The sequence below is a fragment of the Scleropages formosus genome, chromosome 19 (genome assembly GCF_900964775.1).
Source record: "Scleropages formosus chromosome 19, fSclFor1.1, whole genome shotgun sequence".
Lineage (NCBI taxonomy): Eukaryota > Metazoa > Chordata > Actinopteri > Osteoglossiformes > Osteoglossidae > Scleropages > Scleropages formosus.
Genome location: NC_041824.1, coordinates 16,291,643 through 16,312,914, shown reverse-complemented (window position 1 = coordinate 16,312,914; position 21,272 = coordinate 16,291,643). Strand labels below are relative to the sequence as shown.

Here is a 21,272-nt window from a genome sequence, read left to right as displayed (position 1 = left end):
TAATATATTTGGGAAAAGAATTCCACAGTTTAAGGGTGAAGCTGGGCTGATAACACTACACAGAGTTCACTGGAAGTTCCTTTGGAGAAAAGCATCTGCTAAATAAACAAATGTAAGTTGAAAGAAGTCACAGCAGATTTTTAAAAAGCGCTGTCTTAGAGAGGGCGGAAACTACATTTCCCAGCATTCATCTAGTGGCGTTAACTTTATAGTGGAAATTCATTTTAGAGTCAATGTATTCCCTTTTACAGAAAAAATGTATACAGAAAATTGTTTATTTTCAAAACCTGGAAAAAAAAAAATAGCAGCTCTGTCTTTCACAGGCATACAGACAAATGCTGCTACAAGCATTGTTAAATTTTAAGAACAGAGTTTTTGATTATTATCCTTAGATTTTTTTTTTTTTTTTTTTATTTCATTTCTTTCTTTCCAATCTTTCATGCTTAAAGAAAGTAAAAGACTGTTACTAGGAAACCACGAATCACCAGTAATTTACCCACAGGGCCTAAACCCAGAGGGATACATCCACCATGTCTGTACCCTGCAGATCTCTACATCCTTCATCCACATGCACTCCACCCTCCTAGAGTTAGCGGGAGAACTTTCTGGGTCGGAAAGGTGGGAGGGAGAGCTGGTTGCCCGTTGGTCGCTCCTCGCTGATTGTGGCCAGGTCCTCGGCCGAGCCCCATTTCTTTTTGTGCTGGAAGAGCGTGACCAAGCGCCGGGCCTTGCGCTCACTTGAATGGGCCACCTGGAGGTCTGTGGTGTCAAGAGTGGGGGCCAGGCCCGCCAACACAGCGCATCGTTACAACCACAGCTCTGCTTTCACACAACAGGCACACGCAGACGAAGGACAGGTCATGGTCACACACCTGCTATTATTTATACTAATTTAGCAAGCGTAGTAAATTCACACACAGTGTTGCAAACAGCGTTAAAGTAGTGAGTAGGAGACCGCAAGCCAGAAGCTTTCAGTGTTTCTGAAATATGAAGTGGTAGGATGAGAGACTTTCCTTTGAAACATTGTACCAAAAGTACCCACTGTGAACTGGTCCAAAAAAAAAAAAAAAAAAAAAAAAACTAAAATTGTAAATCTACAAAATGTGTTCCTCCTTTTTTTTTTTTGGGGGGGGGGGGGACAACTCTATAAATAGTAACCCTAGAGACTTGTTTTTTTGAAAATGATCATCTTCAAGAGTTATTTTCTATGTGGTCTGCCTGTATACACAAGTGTCAAATAAAAATGGCCCTTTCTGGTACATCTTGAGCAAACCGTGTACAGGCAACAAAGGCAGATTCTCCTGTTCCAATGGGTCAAGTGTGAACACCTGACACTCATTCTCTGCTGATCTCACACACATTTTAAGTGCGGCAAGCCATTTTCTAATGTTTCTGTAGATAAACGTGTCCTTCTGTGTCAAAACAAGAGACGTGAAAAGCAGCTTTTAACATGAAAGATGTAACGATAATGATGGCAATGATGTGGAGGGACAAAATTTTAGTATTTGTCCAGTCCAATGCTCTCAGTTCTTCCATTTCTTGAAGTGCTTTTAAAACCAACTTATGATGATATTTTTGGACCCCTCTGGTATAAGTGGTTAACATTTCTGAAGTTTTAAGTGTTCCCCCAGGACAGTTCTTAAGAGAGCAGTTAGAGTGTCATGCATAGTGGAGTTTCAAAGTCACTTAAATGTTAAAAAGAGAACAGAAATCACCGTGTGACTCCACAGAGACAGGAAAGGAATGAGAAAGGCATATAACCTCAACAGCCTCAGTAAATAGTCCTCTGGATACACGGGAAGAATTGCAAACTGTGTCATTACAGTTTTGTCCAAGAATGTTAAGATGCCTAGGGCTGTAGGAGCAGAAGCTGTGTAAACTCACCAGCTTCACCGTCCTCTCCAGCAGGGTCCCTGGTGTTCAGGTACTGGTGAGCCAGGTGTCCACTGTAGTCTCGTACATTCTTCTTGGCACCTGCGTGTCACAAAGATGGGTTGGGGCTAGAGTGCAGTGCAAGAATCATGGGTGTCACCAGTGCGCTGATCACAGACCTGCTCTGGGAGCCTGATGTGACAAACGCCCACATAAATCATTGTTTTGTTATTTGAGTTTATCCACTCATCAGATACTTGTGTCCAAAGTGACACAGCCAATGATTCTTAACTAGTATTCAGCTAACACCTTTCTCCAAGGTGAATGCTAGATGGATTAAACTTCCAACAATCATTCACCTATCTGTACACTAGAGCAATGTAACACACACTCATTTGTTCACACATGAGTTTAGAGCCAACCGTTCATCTGTAACATGCTTCTTTGAATTGTGGAAGAAAACAAGATCACCAGGAAGAAAACCACATGAATGCGGAGAACATGTAAACTTTGAATGGACTAAGTTCATTTTCGAGCTATGCCTGATCACTTAGTGCAAGCGCTGTAAGACACTAGTGCTCCCTGCTGCACCTCCATGCCGTGTTTTGCATTACTTGTGTATGTCACTTCCTGTAATGCAACACAAGACAGTATCATAATTTCGCTTCACTCACTGTCTGTAATTGGTGGTTGTTCTGGCAGCTGTCATAAACTCCATGACTTGTACCCCTCAGACACACAGACACATTAATATACTGACTTACCGTAAGTCCCAACCAGCAGGTCTATGATCCGATGATGTCCATGCAGCGCCGCTATATGCAGAGGTGTGTATCCCTGGGCCGGTAAAACAAGAAACAAAGCAAGAAAAAAAACACACCTTTTACCATATAATTCTGAAAATTTAAATCCCACAATGTCACTCATATTAAACCTCATTCAGCATCTTGAGTGCATTCCTAATGTCTGAATGAAAAGACATGCTGACTTATGGTAACAAAAAGGTTGATGGGTACAAAGGAGGATGTGAGTGTATTGATACTTACTCCCTGATGAATCCCAAGGCACCACCACACGAAGAGCAGATGTGAGAAAAGAGAGAGAACCAAATGAAAAGGGTTACAAAAACAAGACAAACTGACACTAATTGCTGGAAATTCTTTAAAACAAGTGTCTTTCAGCTAGGCAGTGAAATAGAGCTCATTACAAATATTGTTACAGGAAATCCATTAACATTAGACCACTATATTTATTTTTGCATTCAACACCCATGTTTTTTTTTTTTTAATAGAAATATTACTGATTGAAGCAAATTAGGTGTTGCACAGCAGGTGACTGAAGCACTTGCACAGAACGGAAGATGATCAAACCAGGGTACTTACATGCTAGAGGGAATCCAAACAACAAAACACACACCAACACATAAAACATCAGTAAGTTCAGGCAGAAATAAAACAGTAGTGGAGCGTCACACTCGGGTATGTCAGAGCTCTTCATCTGATGTAAGGTTTCATATATGAGGTAACCTGAGTGGGGTTACTCACGGCCTTCATGTTGACGTCCACCCCAGATTTGACCATCAGGGCGACCATGTCATCCCTGCCGTGTTTCGCGGCCCAGTGCAACGCAGTCTATGGATGACAGGGAGAGAAAGAGAAAGACAGCAGTTCTGAAAGGTGAGCCCTAAGTGGAGACAACAACACAAGCAGAGGACTCCACTATCCACCAATAGTTCCAAGGTGCTGCTGGGACAGAGCTGCTGGAAATCTGCGGCTTCTAGTACTGAAGGAATTTGCTGGGTGGTCGCCTGCTCGACCTCCACTATCTGCCCTGTTCTAATCTCAATCGGGGGTCCCCAGCTTTTGGGGCTGCGGCGCTGCCTCATGCTCCCTGACTGAGCTGGGCAGCTGTGCACGGGTGGGAGGATGGGGAGAGCAGGGACGGCTTCCTGCCATTTAACGCTGGGCTAATTACAAAACAACAAACCAGTGTGCCCACACCAGGAGGGGGGCAGTGAGGAGGTGGCTGCTGTCAATGGGAAGAAGATTGATGATGTTGGTGTGACCCTTGGATGAGAAACCCAGCCACCCTCCTAGGCACTGCTCGTTGTTGAAGTCTGTCAGGCAGTCCCAGCTCCCCATGCGGCTGGGGGAGCCTTTTCTCCATATGGCAACCAGCACACTACATGGTCATACACACCCTCACAGAGAACTACATATGCACACTAAGGTATACACATACTGATGCATATACACACACATACGCACAAAGGCAAGAGCACACGTAGCACATAAATTAACTCATATGATCACACAGGCAACAAAATGCACACAAACCACACGCAGGCTTGAATGTATTTGGTCATTTGTACAGTTCCACAGAAGCTGTGGCTGAGGTTGCCTTAGTGTCAGCCCATCTCTACAGGACCAGAACATTGCTCTAGTGGCTGTCTGCAGAAGTGTTGAGTGATTAAGAGTGTGTGTTCAGATCTATCAGTGAGGAGCTGGCAGACTGTTCAATGAGAGTCCAAGCAGGCCAAACTGTCAATGCGTAAGAAATGAACTACTTGTGTGACAGTGACCACCCTATCCTTCTGTAGGATGACTGATAGATAGAAACTTTGATCAACTGTCACATTAGATGCAATTACTATGTACAGGTGGTAGTGTAGGGTTAGAGTTGCAGCCTTTGGAGCCAAAGGTCACAGGTTCATATCTCACCTCCTGCTGTAGTACCCTTGAGGAGGGTACTTACCCTCAACTGCTCCAGTAGAAATCAGCCAGCTGTATAAATAAGTAGCTTAACATTGTAAGTCACTTTGGAAAAAAGCATCATGTAAATGTATCCCTACCCATGCTTTGATTTCATCCAGTGACTTTCACTGATGTTTACAGGTTCATCCACTCATTATTAGTAAGGTCTTTGTCAGTGGTGGTCCATACCCTCTGTATAGTCCACGCCCTATGTAAGTACAGTGACTAGTGGACAGGACAACGTTTACATATGTTGCACTTAATTTAATTTACTCTGCAACAATGCATACCTAATTCGTTCTTAGTGAGACAAACAGGGAATAAACAAATTTGCAGAATGAAAGACTAAAATTTCCCAGATTATTGTGGGATGTTCTTTCATGGTCCAATCAAGACAGCAGTGAAGAAATGCTGGGAGGAACATTAAGCTGCTGGGCCCATTCTTTCAGGAATGAGAGCTGACAGGCTGGCAGTGACAGATCATGTGTGGCTGCACTTTTCGCCCACCTTTTGTCTACACTGCCAGGGCCTGACAGATGGGCCAACGGAGACCCACGCGAGCAGACGGGGCACGATGGACGAGTGCAAACAGGAAGCGCTGGGTCCTGTCCCTCATGGCCCTGTCCGAAGCCCAGCGGGGCAACAGCCCGCCAAACACACATTCCCATCCCATCCATCACTGGGCGACAGCTCTTTGTCAGGAACTAAAAGCCAGTGTGTGTGGGTGAAGTATTGCGACGAGTGGCTGACAACCACAGCTCAGAGTCATCTCGACAGTCTACTCTCTGCAGTTCTTCCTGTCCAGTCTTGCATGTCACAAGGGACTGAAAGGCAGAGCACTGCCAAAATTATATACTTACAAACTACACGTGGGGAGTGGGTGTCCAGGACCAAGATGATATTCCAGGAACATAAAGAAAGGAAAAAAGACAAAAAAAAGGACATAAATTAACAGAGAGAAACATTTTCCCTCTCAGCTAAAGACAGTGTTTAAAGTTCTAAAGTAGTCAGTTATAGCCCTGAAATAGTAGTTTAACAGTGTGTGACTAATCGGTTTTTAACCACCGAAGCAAGAGGCGGCTGGCATTACGTCAATACTCGTGAAGTCCTATTAATAGTCTCCCCCCTAAAGAGCACCCTTGTAAAGTGTAGCCTGCAGTGCGTGCAGCGGAGAAGACTCGGAGTGTGTTTTCGGTCATGTTGCTGCTGAGTGGTGTAGTCTGTGGTGTAATGATGGAACACAACACTCTTGCTGAGCTGCCATGCTGAAAATGAGCATTTGGACATGGGGCCAGGGGCAGCTGGCGATCTGGCCTGCTGCGAAGCAACAAAGGGTCTCCAGTTAACCCCTCACTGGCCAGTAGCCCGCTGCTACAGAAGGACTTTGGAGGGTGGGTGGACGAATCATGGGTGCAAGGGGGGGGGCCCATACGGATCGTCTCTGCCATTGAGAGCTACGGCCAAGATCCACACACATGACTACACCACACAGGCTACTTCAAAGGCCTGGGGGACAGCGGGAAGGGGAGAAGAGGGCTTAGCACAGTCCTGGGGACATGGCCATCATTGTTCTTCAATTAATCCGTCCTCCTCCATTACTTTCAGATTATCTTTAAGTGGCTGGGATCTTTGTGGCATCTTAAGAGCTCCACTTTAATCCCCCCACACATCAATGGTGGCCATGTATCTTGTCTGGGTGGAGGTGGTGGGGGTTTAGGTAGTCTTAGAAGGTGGTCTGACACGGGACAGTGAGAGAACTCCAATACAGGAGAAACCACAAACAGAATCAAAATCTCTTAAGCGCACAGAGGGGAGGAGGACAAATGAAAGGATTGGGGTTTGCCTAAGGACAGAAGAGCCAAAACCAGCCTCCCATTATCCTTGCCTGAGCTTTTGAAATGCATCAGATACTGCTTTTTTCAAACTAGCATTTGAGAGGAAACAGTCCAGAAGTCATCTTGTCTATCCCATTCTACAGGAGCCTTTGAGAATCTAAAGGTCAAACAGAACTTGGTAAGAGGACAAGTTGTAAACCTGGCATAAATCTGACTGGCGTACTTCATACATTGTTATTATACATTCAGACAGTAGCTCTCTATGAATGTATTTCGACCCTATAAAGTAGCAGAAAAAGAGGGCCTCCTCAGTGCTACACCAACTCGAACCCAGGGCAGCCTCCTTGTGGAGGTGTGGAGAACCTAATCTGGTTGTGTTAACTTGGGTGAACGACATGGCTGGGTTCCTCCAGCTCTCGACTGCACAACTAAAGGTGGAACCGGCCAAACAACGGTTTCCCCCAAGGGCGTCATGTCACCCTATACAACCTGCAGTCTATAGTAAAGAAATGGGTTGCTCACATCTCACATGTCAGAAGGACTCCAGGGACTCATGAGAAATGGATATTTAGAAATGTCTGGGCTTTTCTACACAGTGGTAGCATAATGTAGACACAGGTAGTGTACTTGTTAATTCTGCTTTGCCCTCAAAGGATTCAGGTTAAAATCCCACTCCTGCTGTAGTACCTGCAATCAAGGTATTTACTCTGAACTGGTAACAGAAAAAAATTGATTGCAAGATTCTTTAGAGAAAAGCATCAACTAAGCTAATAAATAACAATTGTGGAAGGACTTGCCTTGCTAACTCTTCGACCTTGTAATTTCTTATGACCCTTTAGTGAACACTCCCTGTACATGCCAAAAATACATGTTAAAGATAAGAGTGACAAAAAAGCAACACTTCTTGAGCAAGTCTCACAGATGTGGTCACCCAAGTCTGACTGGTTATATCACCAACATTTATAACTGCAGTGTCAATAACCACCACTACTTGGTGCGCTCTGAAACTCAGAATTGAAGTGCTGCAGTTAAAAAAGGGAAAACCACACGGCTGCATTGTACTTCGCTTTGCCACCTGTTACACCTTCTGATGGCCGCAAGCTGGTACGAATAGAGCAAGGTTTCTGTTCAGGGTCATTTTAGGCAGTGAGAAAGCAAGGCTCACTCACCCCCTTGGAGAGAAAAAGGTGGCAGCAGGTGAAGACAGCAGCGCAGCACCCAGGAGGAAGAGTAGAACACCACAGATCAGTCTGACACAGGAAGGGCAGCCTCATGGCCCAGGGTTCCATACAGCTGAACCCTTGTGCATGGTCTACCCATGTATTAACAGCACACATCTGTACACATTCACACAAACAGACAAACACACAAATGCATGCACACAAACATACACACTCATACAAATACTGACCCCAGCTGACTGACTCTGCCTAATACAACCCTCCATATATGCAACAGGACATGCATGTAATACAAATCAATACAAAGAGACAGAGCACAACACGTATACTTACTGAGGTGAAGTCCTGGGTTGAAGTATAAGGGAAACAAAAGAAGACTTCTATTAGGTTGGTATAAATGCAACCGTTTACTTTCCTCAAACATATCCACACAGAGCAACAAAACAAGAAAGGATAAATACCTTTGTAGATGTTAATTTTTACAATTGTTCATTAATTCATTCACTCAGCTATGCTGTTATTATTTTCAGAAATCCCAGATAAGTCTAACAGCTACTAACACTTCTTTCCTATAAGCATGTGAGGCTTATTTTACATTTATTCAATTATCTTACACTTCCCTCTAAAGCATCTTACAGTATTAGATTTGAATACAGATAGCAAGGTAATTTTAAAGAGAGTGAGTCCCTTGCTCAAGGACACAGTACGCTGATGGAGACATTTTTGATAATTTGGCTCATGGATGTTTATAATATAAAGGCCCCAAGAAGACCATGTTATTCTGCAAAACCCAGGTATACTGTACTGGTAGAGGCATTGTGTAGTGTTATAAATGTTTTTCACTAGATTATCTCTGTTTAGTTACAAGATCAAGGCTTTATTTACACTAGTGTAAAGATATTCATTTGTTAAAGATGTTTCTACTATTATAGCATGCACGTGGCCATACGTGCATGGTCTCCGCAGCATGATGCTAGGAGGGAAGTCCAGTCCCTCACCGTTACTCCTCTCCAGTCACCATTTATGTAATTAAGCAGACACTGGTAGTGTGGTGGTTAGAGCTGCTGCCTTCGGTTTCAAATGCCACCCACTACTCCAGTACCCTTGAGCAAGGTACTTACCCTAAATTGCTCCAGCAAAAAAGTACTTAACTGTATAAATGGGTAAATTACTGCAGGTATCTTAACACTGCAAGTTGTTCTGGAGAAAAGCGTCAGCTAAATGAATAAATTAAATAGTGGAAATGAAAACACAAATGTGACGTGCACCTGGAGCCTGTCCTCAGTCCTGCGCCATGAAATAATCTGATGTGTCACAATAATTTCAAAGAAAGGAATTAAGTTACAGGTTTATTGTTTATTTTTATAGGGGCTCGAAGAACCTAGGTTTGAATCGCACCTCCAGTTGTCGTACCGTTATCAAAGCACTTACAGCAATTTGCTCAAGTGAAAATTACCCACCTGTATAAATGGTTAAAGTTGCTTAACAATGAGTTGCTTTAGAGAAAAGCATCAACTGAAGGAATTACAGATATTACTACTACTTCATTTATATTTATTCATTTAGTAGACGCTTTTCTCCAAAGCGACGTACATGTCAGAGAATACAATTTGTGCATTACATTAAGAGAAAACTGGGTACTACAACTACTTGTAATAATAGGTCTGCTGTTTCAGGTGTGATACTGGATATAAGATGTTAACTAACAGTTGTGATTATTTAAGATTATCAGTATGACAGGACTCTGTACTCCCATGCTGTCTTGCGCTAAGCATGAAAGAATTTATTGTATTCTGTCATTTTCTTAAACGCTCCCATTTAAACAACACACAGCCTGGGCACCTTGCATCTGTTATAATCTCACTAATCATGGCTCCCTTTCCAAACAACGTCAGCTTGTTCAGTGAGTGTGAAGTCATGTGTTTTGCTTTCATTGATTTAATTTGTCTTTGCTGTGTATGTTTTATCTTGTGTGTGTGATTTGTTTGTGAACCTTTGATGTGTGTACAGTACATAACGGGTACAAAAGAGCTGAACATGCTGAGACAGACAGCAATGCAGAATTATGGAATAATGCATGAATGGATACTACCTTGTTATGATGTCTTATGGTAACTAATGTTAATAATTGAAGTTACTGTGTCCATTTTAATAGGATTCTGTGATATTTTAGCATAAATTGGTGTTAATTTTAAGGAGCAGGAACACATGTGAATGTTTAATGGTGAAACTAATGGTAATTATGTCTTCAAGTTATGAGAATTCACCTCATCAAGAGTTTTTCCAGAAAGCATACGGTAAGGGGGAAGTGTGAGTGTGTATGTGTGTATCCCCCTATGGGACAGTTATGAGTACCTTCTTGGAGGCCAGTGAGGGGTCTTGCTGGAGGAGGTGGGAGAGGTGGTCCAATTGGCCACAGGCTGCTGAATGCATCCATTCCTTCTCCAGAGGTTCCAGCTGGGACGTATGAAACATGGTTAGTAGTATAGCCCCCCCCACACAAAAACACAAACTACCCAAGGCTGCTGCGCCAGACAGCTATAGTGCTACTCACAGTGACTGTGAGGGACCCCACACTGCCGCTGCCCTCTTCCTCCAGCTCCTGCTCTGACTGCAACAAAGCAGTAAAGTGGATGAATCACATTGTGCTTCATTATAACCTACCATACGAGGAAAGCCATGCAAACATGTTGAGAACAGGAAAACTCCTCACAGATACACAAACCTAACCACTTTTAACTGATGGTACACTGAGCATTGCCACTGGACAGCCTGGTCAGTGCATGCCCCAGTAAAAGCCAGGAAACAAACATAATATAAATGGACAGCCATGTGATGGTCAGCCTCCTTGTGCTCAATGGAAGCTGTGTCGGACCTGAGGCTAAGCCATAATGACAAACACCAAAAAACAAGGCTAGACAAGAGCATCCTGCCATGCATGAGGAGAGTATGTGCGGAGAAGTTCTGTTTCTTACTGACAAAAATAGGCTGGAGTAGACTGGGCCAACCAGGGCCGAGGAGACAGTCACCTCCTTACTAGCAACAACCTCGTGAAATGGGCCACATTTATCCATTCTGTCTTCAAACCCTTTCACTGTTACAAGAAGTTGGTGCTGTTAAGAGAACAAGGCCCCAGAGTAGTCACATGAATCAAAGTGTCATTTAATACTGATTAATGTGGAGGCTGGACAGAACGCTCCGCACACAGCACTTGATTGCTAATTGTTCTCAGATCGGGGTCCACTTTTGGCAGCAATAAGCAAACACTTGGGCCCTTTAATGTTGCCCGAGCTGACGCTCAAATATGCTGCCCCGTTTTTTCTGTCAACATCAGGAACGAGTGGATATTTATACAGCTAATTCCAGCCAGACACATGTCCTCTTTTTCCAAAGGGAGGGGGATCCACAAATGGGTTACGAGTGAGAAAATGAGGACGACTAAAGGACGTGGAGTGAAACTGCTAGGTGCCTCTGGTACAGAGCCGAACTGTAGAGTAGAGACAAATGCAACAAACCTGTCATATCATGAACTCTTACATGAACACCTGCTTTCCATTATATCAATTTCACCCACTGAAGACCTAAAACATTTCTCTGTTTAAGAAATAAAACTGATGCTGGCCTGAGTACGAGCAGCATGAGGTATGTTTGTGTACATCTATAAAACAACTTGAGAATGTGAGTCATAGTACAGAAACGGCTTATTAGGTTTCTGTCTACACGCGCCTGGAAAAGAACAAGCTTTATTTCTAGCGTGTGGTCAACAGCTGAACCAGTGGTCACTGAAGTGTTCATGTGAGGTGGGTACAAGATGGTGAGGTTTCTGGGTAACTAGTTAAAAACAGTAGATTAAGTAGTACAGTGACACAGTGGGCAGCGCTGGTGCCTTACAGATTCTCTCAGCTTTGGGTTCAGCCATGGTCTGAAAAGTTTACATGTTCTGCTCATGTTTCTTTTCGGTGATCTGGTTTCCCCCCCACAGCCCAAAGACATGTTTCAGATGAACTGGTGACTAAATTGCACTGTACGTGTGCATAAATAAGTGTGGGCAATTTGCCTGCGATTGAGTAGCGTCTCACCCAGGGTGCATTCTGTTGCATGCTGAAGGCTTCCAAAGTACATTCTAGAATGCCAAAGCCCTGCACTGAACATTGGATTATTGATATTGGATGGAAAAACAGAATGGCTGCAATTCAATGAAAAGAATTGGAAAGGCATAGCACAGTGGTGAACGGGACACCAGGATTGTAACTCAAGCGAAGTTGAAGTTTCTGTGGGCTAAGGGGGACTCAGATGCCACGCGACTGAGAAGTGCCTTGTCACACCATGTCACCCCGAGGCCTGTGGTGAGAACTTTCTCTGCAGGAACCATGAGAAGACGCTGTTCACTGAAAGTCAAAACACAGAGACCAGCAACTTCAAATATTAGGGAGCACAGGTTGCAGGGAGCATAGAACTTAAGAACGCAGACTGTGACCTGCTGTGAGCCAAAGGAGGGATCATGCTGTAGTTCCCCTGAACAGTGGTTCCTAACCTGTAAGTCACTTTGCAGAAAAGTACCAACTAGGGAGCAAACTGTAATTCTGAAAGAAAGGATGGAGCTTATTTGTTGTTCCTCACTCAAACATTAAGGATTGCAAAATGTAGATATGTCAATCCCCTCCGAGACCTGGAGTTAAATCAATCATCAGATGGCACAGTGATTAAAAATGCCACCTTTCTCTCAAAGGACCAAGGTTCAAATTCAACCTCCTGCTATAGCACCTTTGTTTAAGGTACTTATCCTCAATTTCCCCAGAAAAAAATATAGAGCAATGATGGGAGAACACAATGAAGCTTACTGAAAGATGTTTTATTTGGTAAACCGGAGAGTGCTCTCCCATCATTGCTCCGAAATAAAGAGTAAAGAGGTTAAGCACTCAAAACCCCCGGTATATATAAGATTTTGGACTTCTTTTGGACGTCTTTTGTACTTCCACAGAAAAAATACCCAGTTGTATAAATGGGTATATCATTGTCAGTCAACACTGAGAACCAACAAAATAAATGTAAAGAATGCAGGTCAGACAGCTCTTCATTGGTCTGAAAAATTCATTGTCAAAAACCTCACCATTCTTACTCTGGGCAAAGAATACTTTCCCTTGTGCAACTCATTCCACACTAATGGCAAAGAGAACTCCATCACCATAATTTACATGAGTTCAGCAACAATATTTGACGGTAAACAGGTGATATCTCTTTAAATCACATGGATGAGCGCTTTCCCATCTAACCAGACGCAAACACAAGTGTTACGCAAGTATTAGATAAAGACAACACAGACAAGGTTCCATCGATCTGTATGGGGCTAGAATAATTTAGTAATGGGTGTAATCTGCTTAGCGCTAATCGCCAGGACAGGAACACTGACCATGTTATCCCCTGGGGATGATGGACAGTACTTCCTGTCCACAAGTTTCCACAGGAGAAGTCTTTACAGTCCTTTTCCTGGCTCTGAGGTGGTAATTAGGATCATTTGTCCTTTAAAAGCTGAAGAAAGTAACGACAAACCACTTCTAAAAACATTACTTTTTAAGGCACTTTGCAAACTCCAGTTATGTCTGTTATTTTACTTTCCATGCACAGTGAGCAAAAAAACAGTATGCATAAACAGTAAAACATATAAACAGCGATTAAAGCTAATTAGCTGACCTTGAACAAAATGATAAATGAGAACATCCCTGAAACAGGACACTCCATTTCTCTTTTTCATGTACACTCTTTCAATGGCAATGACTCCACACAAATTTTCTCTACAAGAGTGGGGCAAAAGCGCTCTTGGTTACAGTGTTGTCTCCATAAAAGGATTATCAAAAAAGTCACATTTCCTCAACCCAGGCAGGGATTTTTTCTGCCCCCTGGTGGAGGTGTGAGGTAAAGCAACACCACACCTTTCACACCTCCACCGGGTTTTACACACACTTATACGTTTAAGAACGGAAAAAAAACGATGACATCCACAGAGAGATGTACCACTACAGAGCTGTAACATGAAACTGGTTTTCCATACGCCCCTCACCTTTGACCATGTGTCCTTGTCCACTTCGTCATCCCCATGGACGAGGGGTTGGGATTCTTCTGCCTGCGGGGTTGTAGATCGGGTAGGTCTAGAAAATGTGGAAGCCTTCTCTATCAGTCGATCCTAAGCAGGGTAGCAGAGGCAACTCATGAGCCCACCCCCCACAAAATGTTACCTGTTCCCCTTACCCAGAACATCTTGTACTAAATATCTGTGAGCATTTTGCCCTTAAATTCAGATTGGTTCCCTTCACACGATGGCTTTTGACCTGGAATTCACACTTGGCAAACAGACACAGGAAATAAGAGGGCGGCACTGGGTCCTTCTGGAGCTTCAACACAGTTTCTAACATCCCTTAAACTGCAAAGGAATTCCCTCCCACCTTCTTCTCTCTACGATGTAACTCCAGACTCCAGGCTTCACTGATAACCAGGTATGGTCGTTTGCGGAGAACCCACAGACCTTCCTTAGCACAGATAAGAAAAAGAGCCAGTTTGTTTTCCTTTCCACTTCTTATCACACAGTGCAGAACAAAACCCGAGAGACCTAAGAGTGACTGACAACTCCTGTGGTTCACTGACAGAAGCAGTTTGACAACTGGCAGGAAGGACACAGTCTTGTAACCCGATTTTTCTAAGATAGAACTGAGTGAAAATGCAAGTTGCTCTGGACACAAGCGTCAGCACAGCAATGGAATAAGGGCAAAAACTGCTGGTAACCAAACAGTCAAGCCATTTCAATATCTGAAAACTCCATAGTGCAAGATATGAGTGTACTTGCAGCCTAACAAGCATTCAACTTCCACTGCGTGCGCCCCCCCCCCCACACACACACACACACACACACACACACACACACACACACACACACACACAAGCCAGTAGATCAGAGGAACAATGAGAAGCCACTATGGCATCAGCTCGTTTAAAAAAAAAAAAAAAAGGAAAAAAAAATAAATTGTCAATGATCACCTGTTTATTTTTGTCTTTTATTATTCACCCAACAAAAGAGAGAAGATGAAGGAAACCTGATATGAGCATCTGAGCCACACATTTTGGTGTGATGACAACAGAGCCTGCATTTCACTAAGTTGCCCTGTGATCAGGGTTGGTGTCTTTGTACATGCTGCTTCGCTTTTTCTTAGGCTATCAGTAGCACAGGGATCTGAATACTAACTTTATGCCGCCACTTTCCCTCCACTCCTCTTCCACAGAAGATCATAAATATTCTAGAAGTCAAGCTGACAGGAGTCTGGGACAGTTTTAAACAAAAGCAATGGCCATCAACCTGATTCCATGGAAATCCTGGTGTGGAAATCATCCTCACCTCTTTGACAGGATGCAATTCAGGAGCCTCTGTGATGATGATGGAAGGGCCTCTGCACCAGGAGACCTCATACTGGCCCTTAGGCACACCTCCTATCACCAATGCGGGGACTGGAGTCTGCAACTCCTGTGCCAGGGCACTGCCTGTGTGCCTAGAGGGGCTATAGGACTTGTCTGTCCTCTGATCGGCCTCTCGCTCCTGCATTAACTGCTTGTACTTCTTCTTAAGGACCACGTATTTCTCCCCCTAAAGAATGAGGTGCATTGGCAAAAAAAGTTGACAATCAAAAAAAGAACTGTACCAAGTGTAGAAAAATATACAAACTATTTTAAGCTGACAGTTTACCATGACAGTTTTGTGTGGTTAAACAAAGTTCTGTTATGTAACCAAATATGGAGCAAGTTAACACACACACACACACACACACACACACACACACACACACACACACACACACACCAAAGAATCCACCCTGGCTTTACTCACATTCTCCGACTTTGTCACAGCAATTCTGTCAATGATGACCTTGAACTCTTCTCTGTATTTGGCTGGGAAGACAAACAAGTGAGAGATGAATAAATATGGTTTCCTCCCACAGTCCAAAGACATGCTGTTTAGGTTCACCCATAGTGTGTGAGTGACAGAGAGAGTGTGTTCCACTGATGTATGGATAAGCAACCCATTGTAAGTAGTGTATCTAGCAGTGTAAGTCATCTTGGTGAATAAAGTGTGGGCTGGTAATAATAGATAGAGTTTATTGGAAATTGGAGAAAAGCATCTGCTAAATTAATAAATGTAAATATAAAATATTCATCAAATACAGGAGTGGTCTGCTGAGGTTTTCCAGTTGTAATTACCTTAAATGTGCCATAGTTGAAATAAGGCTTTAACTTTTTGGCCTGACTTTTTTCCTTGTAATGTATACTTTGAAAGAAATATATGTAACATGTGTATGTATTAACACATGTCAATGTTCTCATTTCTATGCTTCCTATTAAAAAACCATAGCCACTGGCAACAACCGCTCATCCCGAGCGAAGTCGCAAGCCAGAGCCTAACCCGGCAACACGGGGCACAAGGCTGGAGGGGGAGGAGACACACCCAGGACAGGACGCCGGGATGCCAGTCTGCCGCAGGGCACCCCAAGCAGGTCTCGAACCCCAGACCCACCAAAGAGCAGGCCCTGGCCAAGTCTGCTGTGCCGCTGTGCCATCGTGCCTCCCTCATCCCAAATAGCAGCAGGACAAAATATAAATAGGTGTCATTTCCACTTTTACCACTCTTATTACTTACACATATTACCTGGACAGCTGGTCGTATAGTGGTTAGAGCTACTGCCCTTGAACCAAAAGGCTGCAGGTTTGAATCTCACCTCTGGCTGTACTACCTGTGAGCAAGGTACTTACTCTAAATTGCTCCAGTAAAAATGACCCAGCTGTGTAAATGGCTCACTATGAGTGTGTAATGCTTCATATGCTCCGAGACTGTGTAGTGCCTGAGACAGTGTAATTTACATCCACTGCCTGGTAAAGAGAACTGTTCTAACTAAATTGTTTAGTGGGTGCATAGTAAGTGTGGGGCCTCGGCATCCATCAGTCCTTTTTAATGGTCAAGGAATGTCTCCAATTGCTGTATGGAGACTAATGGGCCATTGCGTCAGTGCACCGCAGAGTGACCACACACACACACACACACACACACACACACACACACACACACACACACACACACACAAAGGAGAAGACAGAGGAAAGCAGGTGGCCCACAAACAGGAAGTGAACTTAAAACAAAACAACATATATCCCCCATGGCATTCTACCACTCTATTTTCATGCCACTGTTTCATTTTCCTCCACAAGCAAAATATAATAATAATTATTATTATTCCTTTTTAGCTGATGCATCTGTACAAGGCAACTGACAGGGACATTGCAGAGACAAAATGGAAATGTGTTCATACCATATATTCTTCTCATGTAGAAATTATGTGTTTGTTGTTATTACTATAGATGAGCTGTAAGTTATGCCTCAGTTGTATTCTTAGTAGAGATTTGGAAGTGAAGGTCTGGTCGTTACTTTCAGGCAACATTTCATGCCAAAAGCACTAGTGTCTTTTGTTGACTCCAACAAATCTGATGTAGAAACTATGTTGTTCTTCCTAAAGTTCTCTACTGACTTGTTCCAAAAAGAATTTTCTCCAATCTCACGTTAGAGTTCAAACTTAAGTTGTCACCCTATTAATAGTCAACAAACTGGACACGGCTCACTGTCCAAGGGTCCTGACTGTAGGACATACTGTACCGCGAGGCCCTCTTGACCAGGTCACTCATACCACAGCAGAGTGTCTAGTTGCAGCTTGCACCGTGAAAGCATGCTTCCTGCGTGGTGTCAGCAGCAGTCCTGTGGCTGGACTGCCCGTATTCCCTTAGCAGAAAAACCAAGACCTTTCCGTTTCCCTGACAATGGATGAGATAAATGCAAGGACAGACAGCCGAACCACAGCATACAAACAGGAAATTCAGAAAGGATGTATCCACTTAGGAAATGGGCCGGAGCATTCCTAGCTCAGGGGGCCGCAGAGCGCACGTTTAGCTATTGTTTGGTACATTAACCTGAGCTGCATACCAACCAGACCAGTCATTAAGATGTGTATGTGAAAACATTAGTGTTTGGGACCTACACATGCTGTTGTGCCCTACTTCGGGCGAGGCAGAATAATCACATTAGCTGGACAGCCATGTCAGATGGCTCATGTTCAAAGCAGATGCCACCTGTGAACTGAGTGTGTGCCCCTGACAGTACCCAGAGAGCATCTGGGCACCCCGCTTCACCCCCGGCACACAGCCAAGGTCAGCGCAGACAACAATAACGTGCAAAATTAAAAGAGCCATTAGTACATGCAAGCTGCTGCATCTGCACCTGAGTTGTGCCAGGACCACGGTAATGAGTATATGACACTGAACTGACCATGGCAAGCGTGTTTTTGTCCACAATCACTAGGTCTAACACAAGAACTGTAGCAGCTTTGTGGTTGAAGAGCTGGGTGAAAGTGCAGAGCCACCGAACAAACACGACCGAATTGACACATGGATGTTCCAAAAAAAACGTAGGACAGTAAACAGTGACACTTCTGGATTATTCTGCAGAAGGATGGGCAAAACTTTCAATCTGAATCCCATTTCGGTTGCAGTACTCTTGACACTTACTTTGAATTAGTACAGTTATAATACCCTGCTGTATAACATTTATTTATTTAGCTGATAAGTTGCTTTGAAGAAAAGTAACAGCTATGTTACATACAATTATTCAGACATTCATAAAGCTGGGCCATTTTTACTGTATCAGTTCAGGAAAGTACCAGAGACAAAATTGAAATGTGTTCATACCATATATTCTTTTCATGCAGAAATTATGTGTTTGTTGTTATTACTATAGATGAGTTGTAAGTTATGCCTCAGTTGTATTCTTAATAGAGACTTGGAAGTAAAGGTCTGGTCGTTATTTTCAGGCAACATTTCATGCAAAAAGCACCAGTGTATTTTGTTGACTCCAACAAATTATTCTGATTATTCTGGATTATTCTGCAGAAGGATGGGCAAAGCTTTCAGTTTGAATTCCATTTCGGTTGCATTACCCTTGATACTTACTTTGAATTAGTACAGTTATAATACCCTGCTATATAACATTTATTTATTTAGCTGATACTTTTCTTCAAAGCAACTTAACAGCTATGCTACATGCAATTATTCACACATTCGTAAAGCTGGGCCATTTTTACTGTATCAGTTCAGGAAAGTACCTCGATCAAAGGTTCTACAGCAGGAGGTGGGAATCAAACCTGTGCCCTTTGAAGGGAAGAAAGGGGCACTACTGCCCAGTTTTATGTATAAACTGATATATCATGGTAAAGTTATCAAAAACTTTAGGGTCACACTGGACAAACAAGGTACAGCTGGTAGTGTAGGGATTAGAGCTACAGTCTTTGGATCACAAGGTTGCAGGTTTGATTGCCACCTCCGGCTATAACACCCTTGAGCAAGGTACTTACCTTAAATTGCTCCAGTAAAATTACACAGCTGTACAAATGGGTAAATAATTATAAGCTTGTGATAACCGCAACCTTAACATTGTAAGTCGCTTTGGAGAAAAGCATGAGCTACATAAATAAACGTAAAGATGCCAGATAAATAAAGACTGATAATAATAAAACCAACAACAGGGATTTTTCTGCACAGTGCAACAACAAAACAAGGTAATGAGGGGTGTCTCATCTGCTTAGGCACTCTGGTGATGATCCTGCGACTGCTTGAGCAACATGGTAAAAAACAGAGTCCTGCAGCTGTAGAGAGAAGAATGCAAGTTAGTCAGTAGGTTAACTGGGCAGCTTGTGCGAACCACTCCTCCATCGTTCAGGGTAAGAGAGGAAATGAGTACACCCGGGTAATTTTATCCTCTTTCTAAAAAACAAAAACAAAAAAAACCTCCTGATGCGAAACAGATGTTTTCTTTAGCAGTGCGTACATGGGCATGCGGCGCAACGAGATGAGATGCGTTTGAGAGACACCGCTTCCTAAAACAGCACTCTTACGTTGCGTGGCACTTATAGTGGGGACACAGCTCATGTGTCGCACTGCACACCTGCCAGGTTACATCATGTCCAACCTACCTCACAATACCGCACTACACACCATACTACAAAGTGACAATACACTGCACCACACACTGAAATACAGAGTCATAGTGCACTGGACTGGAATTAGACACTGCACACAATATCACAAAGTACTGGACTACACACTAGAGGAGAGTCACACCATACCGTACTATACACTACACTACAGTTCCAGGGCACTGTAGTACCACACACTTACACACTACTACTTAGTCACAGGGCCCTGTATGACACATTATACTAGTCACAGGGCATTATACTACACACTGCCTGTACTACACTACTAGTCACAGGGCACTGTACACACTGCAGCAGAGAACCACAGCAGTCAGTGTACTATACTATAGTACAAATTGACTGGCAGGCAGTGAGGCGCACGTTGGGTTTTCCTCAAGAGTGACTGAGGCGCCAAATCCCTCCGCCCCCCTTGTTACGCCATTGCTACACACTCTGTGTAGCCACACACACACACACACACTGTGACTGTCCGCTACTACTCACCACGCAGATTCTTGTCGGTATGGTTCACAAAATGCCTGTAGGTTTTTAGCATATCACTGTTCTTAGCCTTGCCTCCCGCGGAAAAGAGGTACTCCAGTAAGGACTCCTCACTCACATCATCTCCCATGATTTCAGTAAAATTAGTACCCGGCCGAGTTCACTTTCGTTCGGACTGTGTTACTCTTCTTTACTTTCTCAGTCCGGCTAAATTGAGTGTTAAGTAACAGTACGACTCTCTTTTCATATCTATACGCATTTTAAAGTTTCCTCTAGCTAATTTAAAAACTTTAAAGTGTCCCGTCACTCCACCCAGAACGCAGGCACGCGCCTCCCACATTTTAACCGTTTGGTGACCGCGCGGGGAACAGTCCTCCCTCGTTTTGCGAGCGCTCGCATAACGAATTTCTCCTGTACCGCCATTGCGTTTATACTCATTTGAAATTACGCGCCGCATCTTCACTTTTGTCGTGTGAGCCCACGTCTCAGGGCAGAATTTCACCCCTGTTGAGCCGATAAAGCTGTTTATATTACTTACCTGGGACACAATTAACTCCCATGATCATGACGTACTTCATACCAAGTCCTCACAATAATAATAGATCTAACTACCGGTGACTAAATAATCCGGATGATTTACCGTGTCATTATTTATTCAGCCAACAAGCAGAAGCCTTGTGGTAAACACATCCCATGGTACAGTACAGTATTGAACCCCTTAGCTGCAATAAACTTGGGGAAATCATTTTCTGTATGAATTTACCAGTCTCTTACTACGTATGAGATGAATTTTGGCCCCACTGTTCCTTATAAAAAAAATGCTTCAGCACATTGATGTTTGAGAGCTTTCACTTCTGAGGGCAGAGATTTTGAAGAAGCAACTTGCTCTGGAAAAGTTATGAAGTTATTTCCGAAGAAAATGGATTCCCTCATTTTATGGTGAAAGATAATTTTCGAATGAAGTACATTTGGGACAGGTTGCAGTCTACCCAGGAGTGTTGGTAAGGAGCACTTTCATCCCAAGATGGACTGTTGGATGCTCAGAGAAGAAGCTACTTCCAACAATCCCTTGACCTC

General features: G+C 43.4%; 1 protein-coding gene across 4 annotated transcripts; it reads right to left on the bottom strand.

The window, feature by feature from the left end:
* Positions 1 to 452: 452 nt before the first annotated feature.
* LOC108939241 (ankyrin repeat domain-containing protein SOWAHB) lies at positions 453 to 20,799 on the bottom strand. 4 transcript variants are annotated; one of them, XM_018760409.2, is made up of 15 exons: positions 20,734 to 20,799; positions 15,512 to 15,573; positions 15,026 to 15,271; positions 14,082 to 14,165; positions 13,700 to 13,822; positions 10,196 to 10,252; positions 9,997 to 10,098; positions 7,974 to 7,986; positions 4,205 to 4,209; positions 3,417 to 3,503; positions 3,255 to 3,257; positions 2,919 to 2,921; positions 2,637 to 2,709; positions 1,885 to 1,974; positions 453 to 759 (listed from the first exon to the last, which is right to left on the bottom strand). In XM_018760409.2, exons 1-15 carry the CDS (start codon positions 20,771 to 20,773, stop codon positions 590 to 592), a joined length of 1,158 nt encoding a protein of 385 aa, XP_018615925.1. In that variant the 5' UTR covers positions 20,774 to 20,799; the 3' UTR covers positions 453 to 589. The 4 variants fall into 4 exon arrangements, with proteins under 4 accessions (XP_018615925.1, XP_018615921.1, XP_018615922.1 ...); XM_018760405.2 differs by lacking the exon at positions 20,734 to 20,799 and adding an exon at positions 20,199 to 20,541 and having other exon boundaries at positions 461 to 759; XM_018760406.2 differs by lacking the exons at positions 4,205 to 4,209; positions 20,734 to 20,799 and adding exons at positions 5,486 to 5,488; positions 20,199 to 20,541 and having other exon boundaries at positions 461 to 759; positions 7,975 to 7,986.
* Between the last annotated feature and the right edge of the window lie 473 nt (positions 20,800 to 21,272).

Excerpts from the sequence above, each read along its gene's own strand:
- LOC108939241 (XM_018760405.2), bottom strand. The coding sequence starts at position 20,325 with ATGGGAGATGATGTGAGTGAGGAGTCCTTACTGGAGTACCTCTTTTCC. Across the intron at positions 10,253-13,699 it reads ACAAGGACACATGGTCAAAG|TCAGAGCAGGAGCTGGAGGA; the intron begins GTGAGGGGCGTA and ends GCTTTGTTGCAG. Across the intron at positions 760-1,884 it reads TGGAGAGGACGGTGAAGCTG|ACCTCCAGGTGGCCCATTCA; the intron begins GTGAGTTTACAC and ends TTGACACCACAG.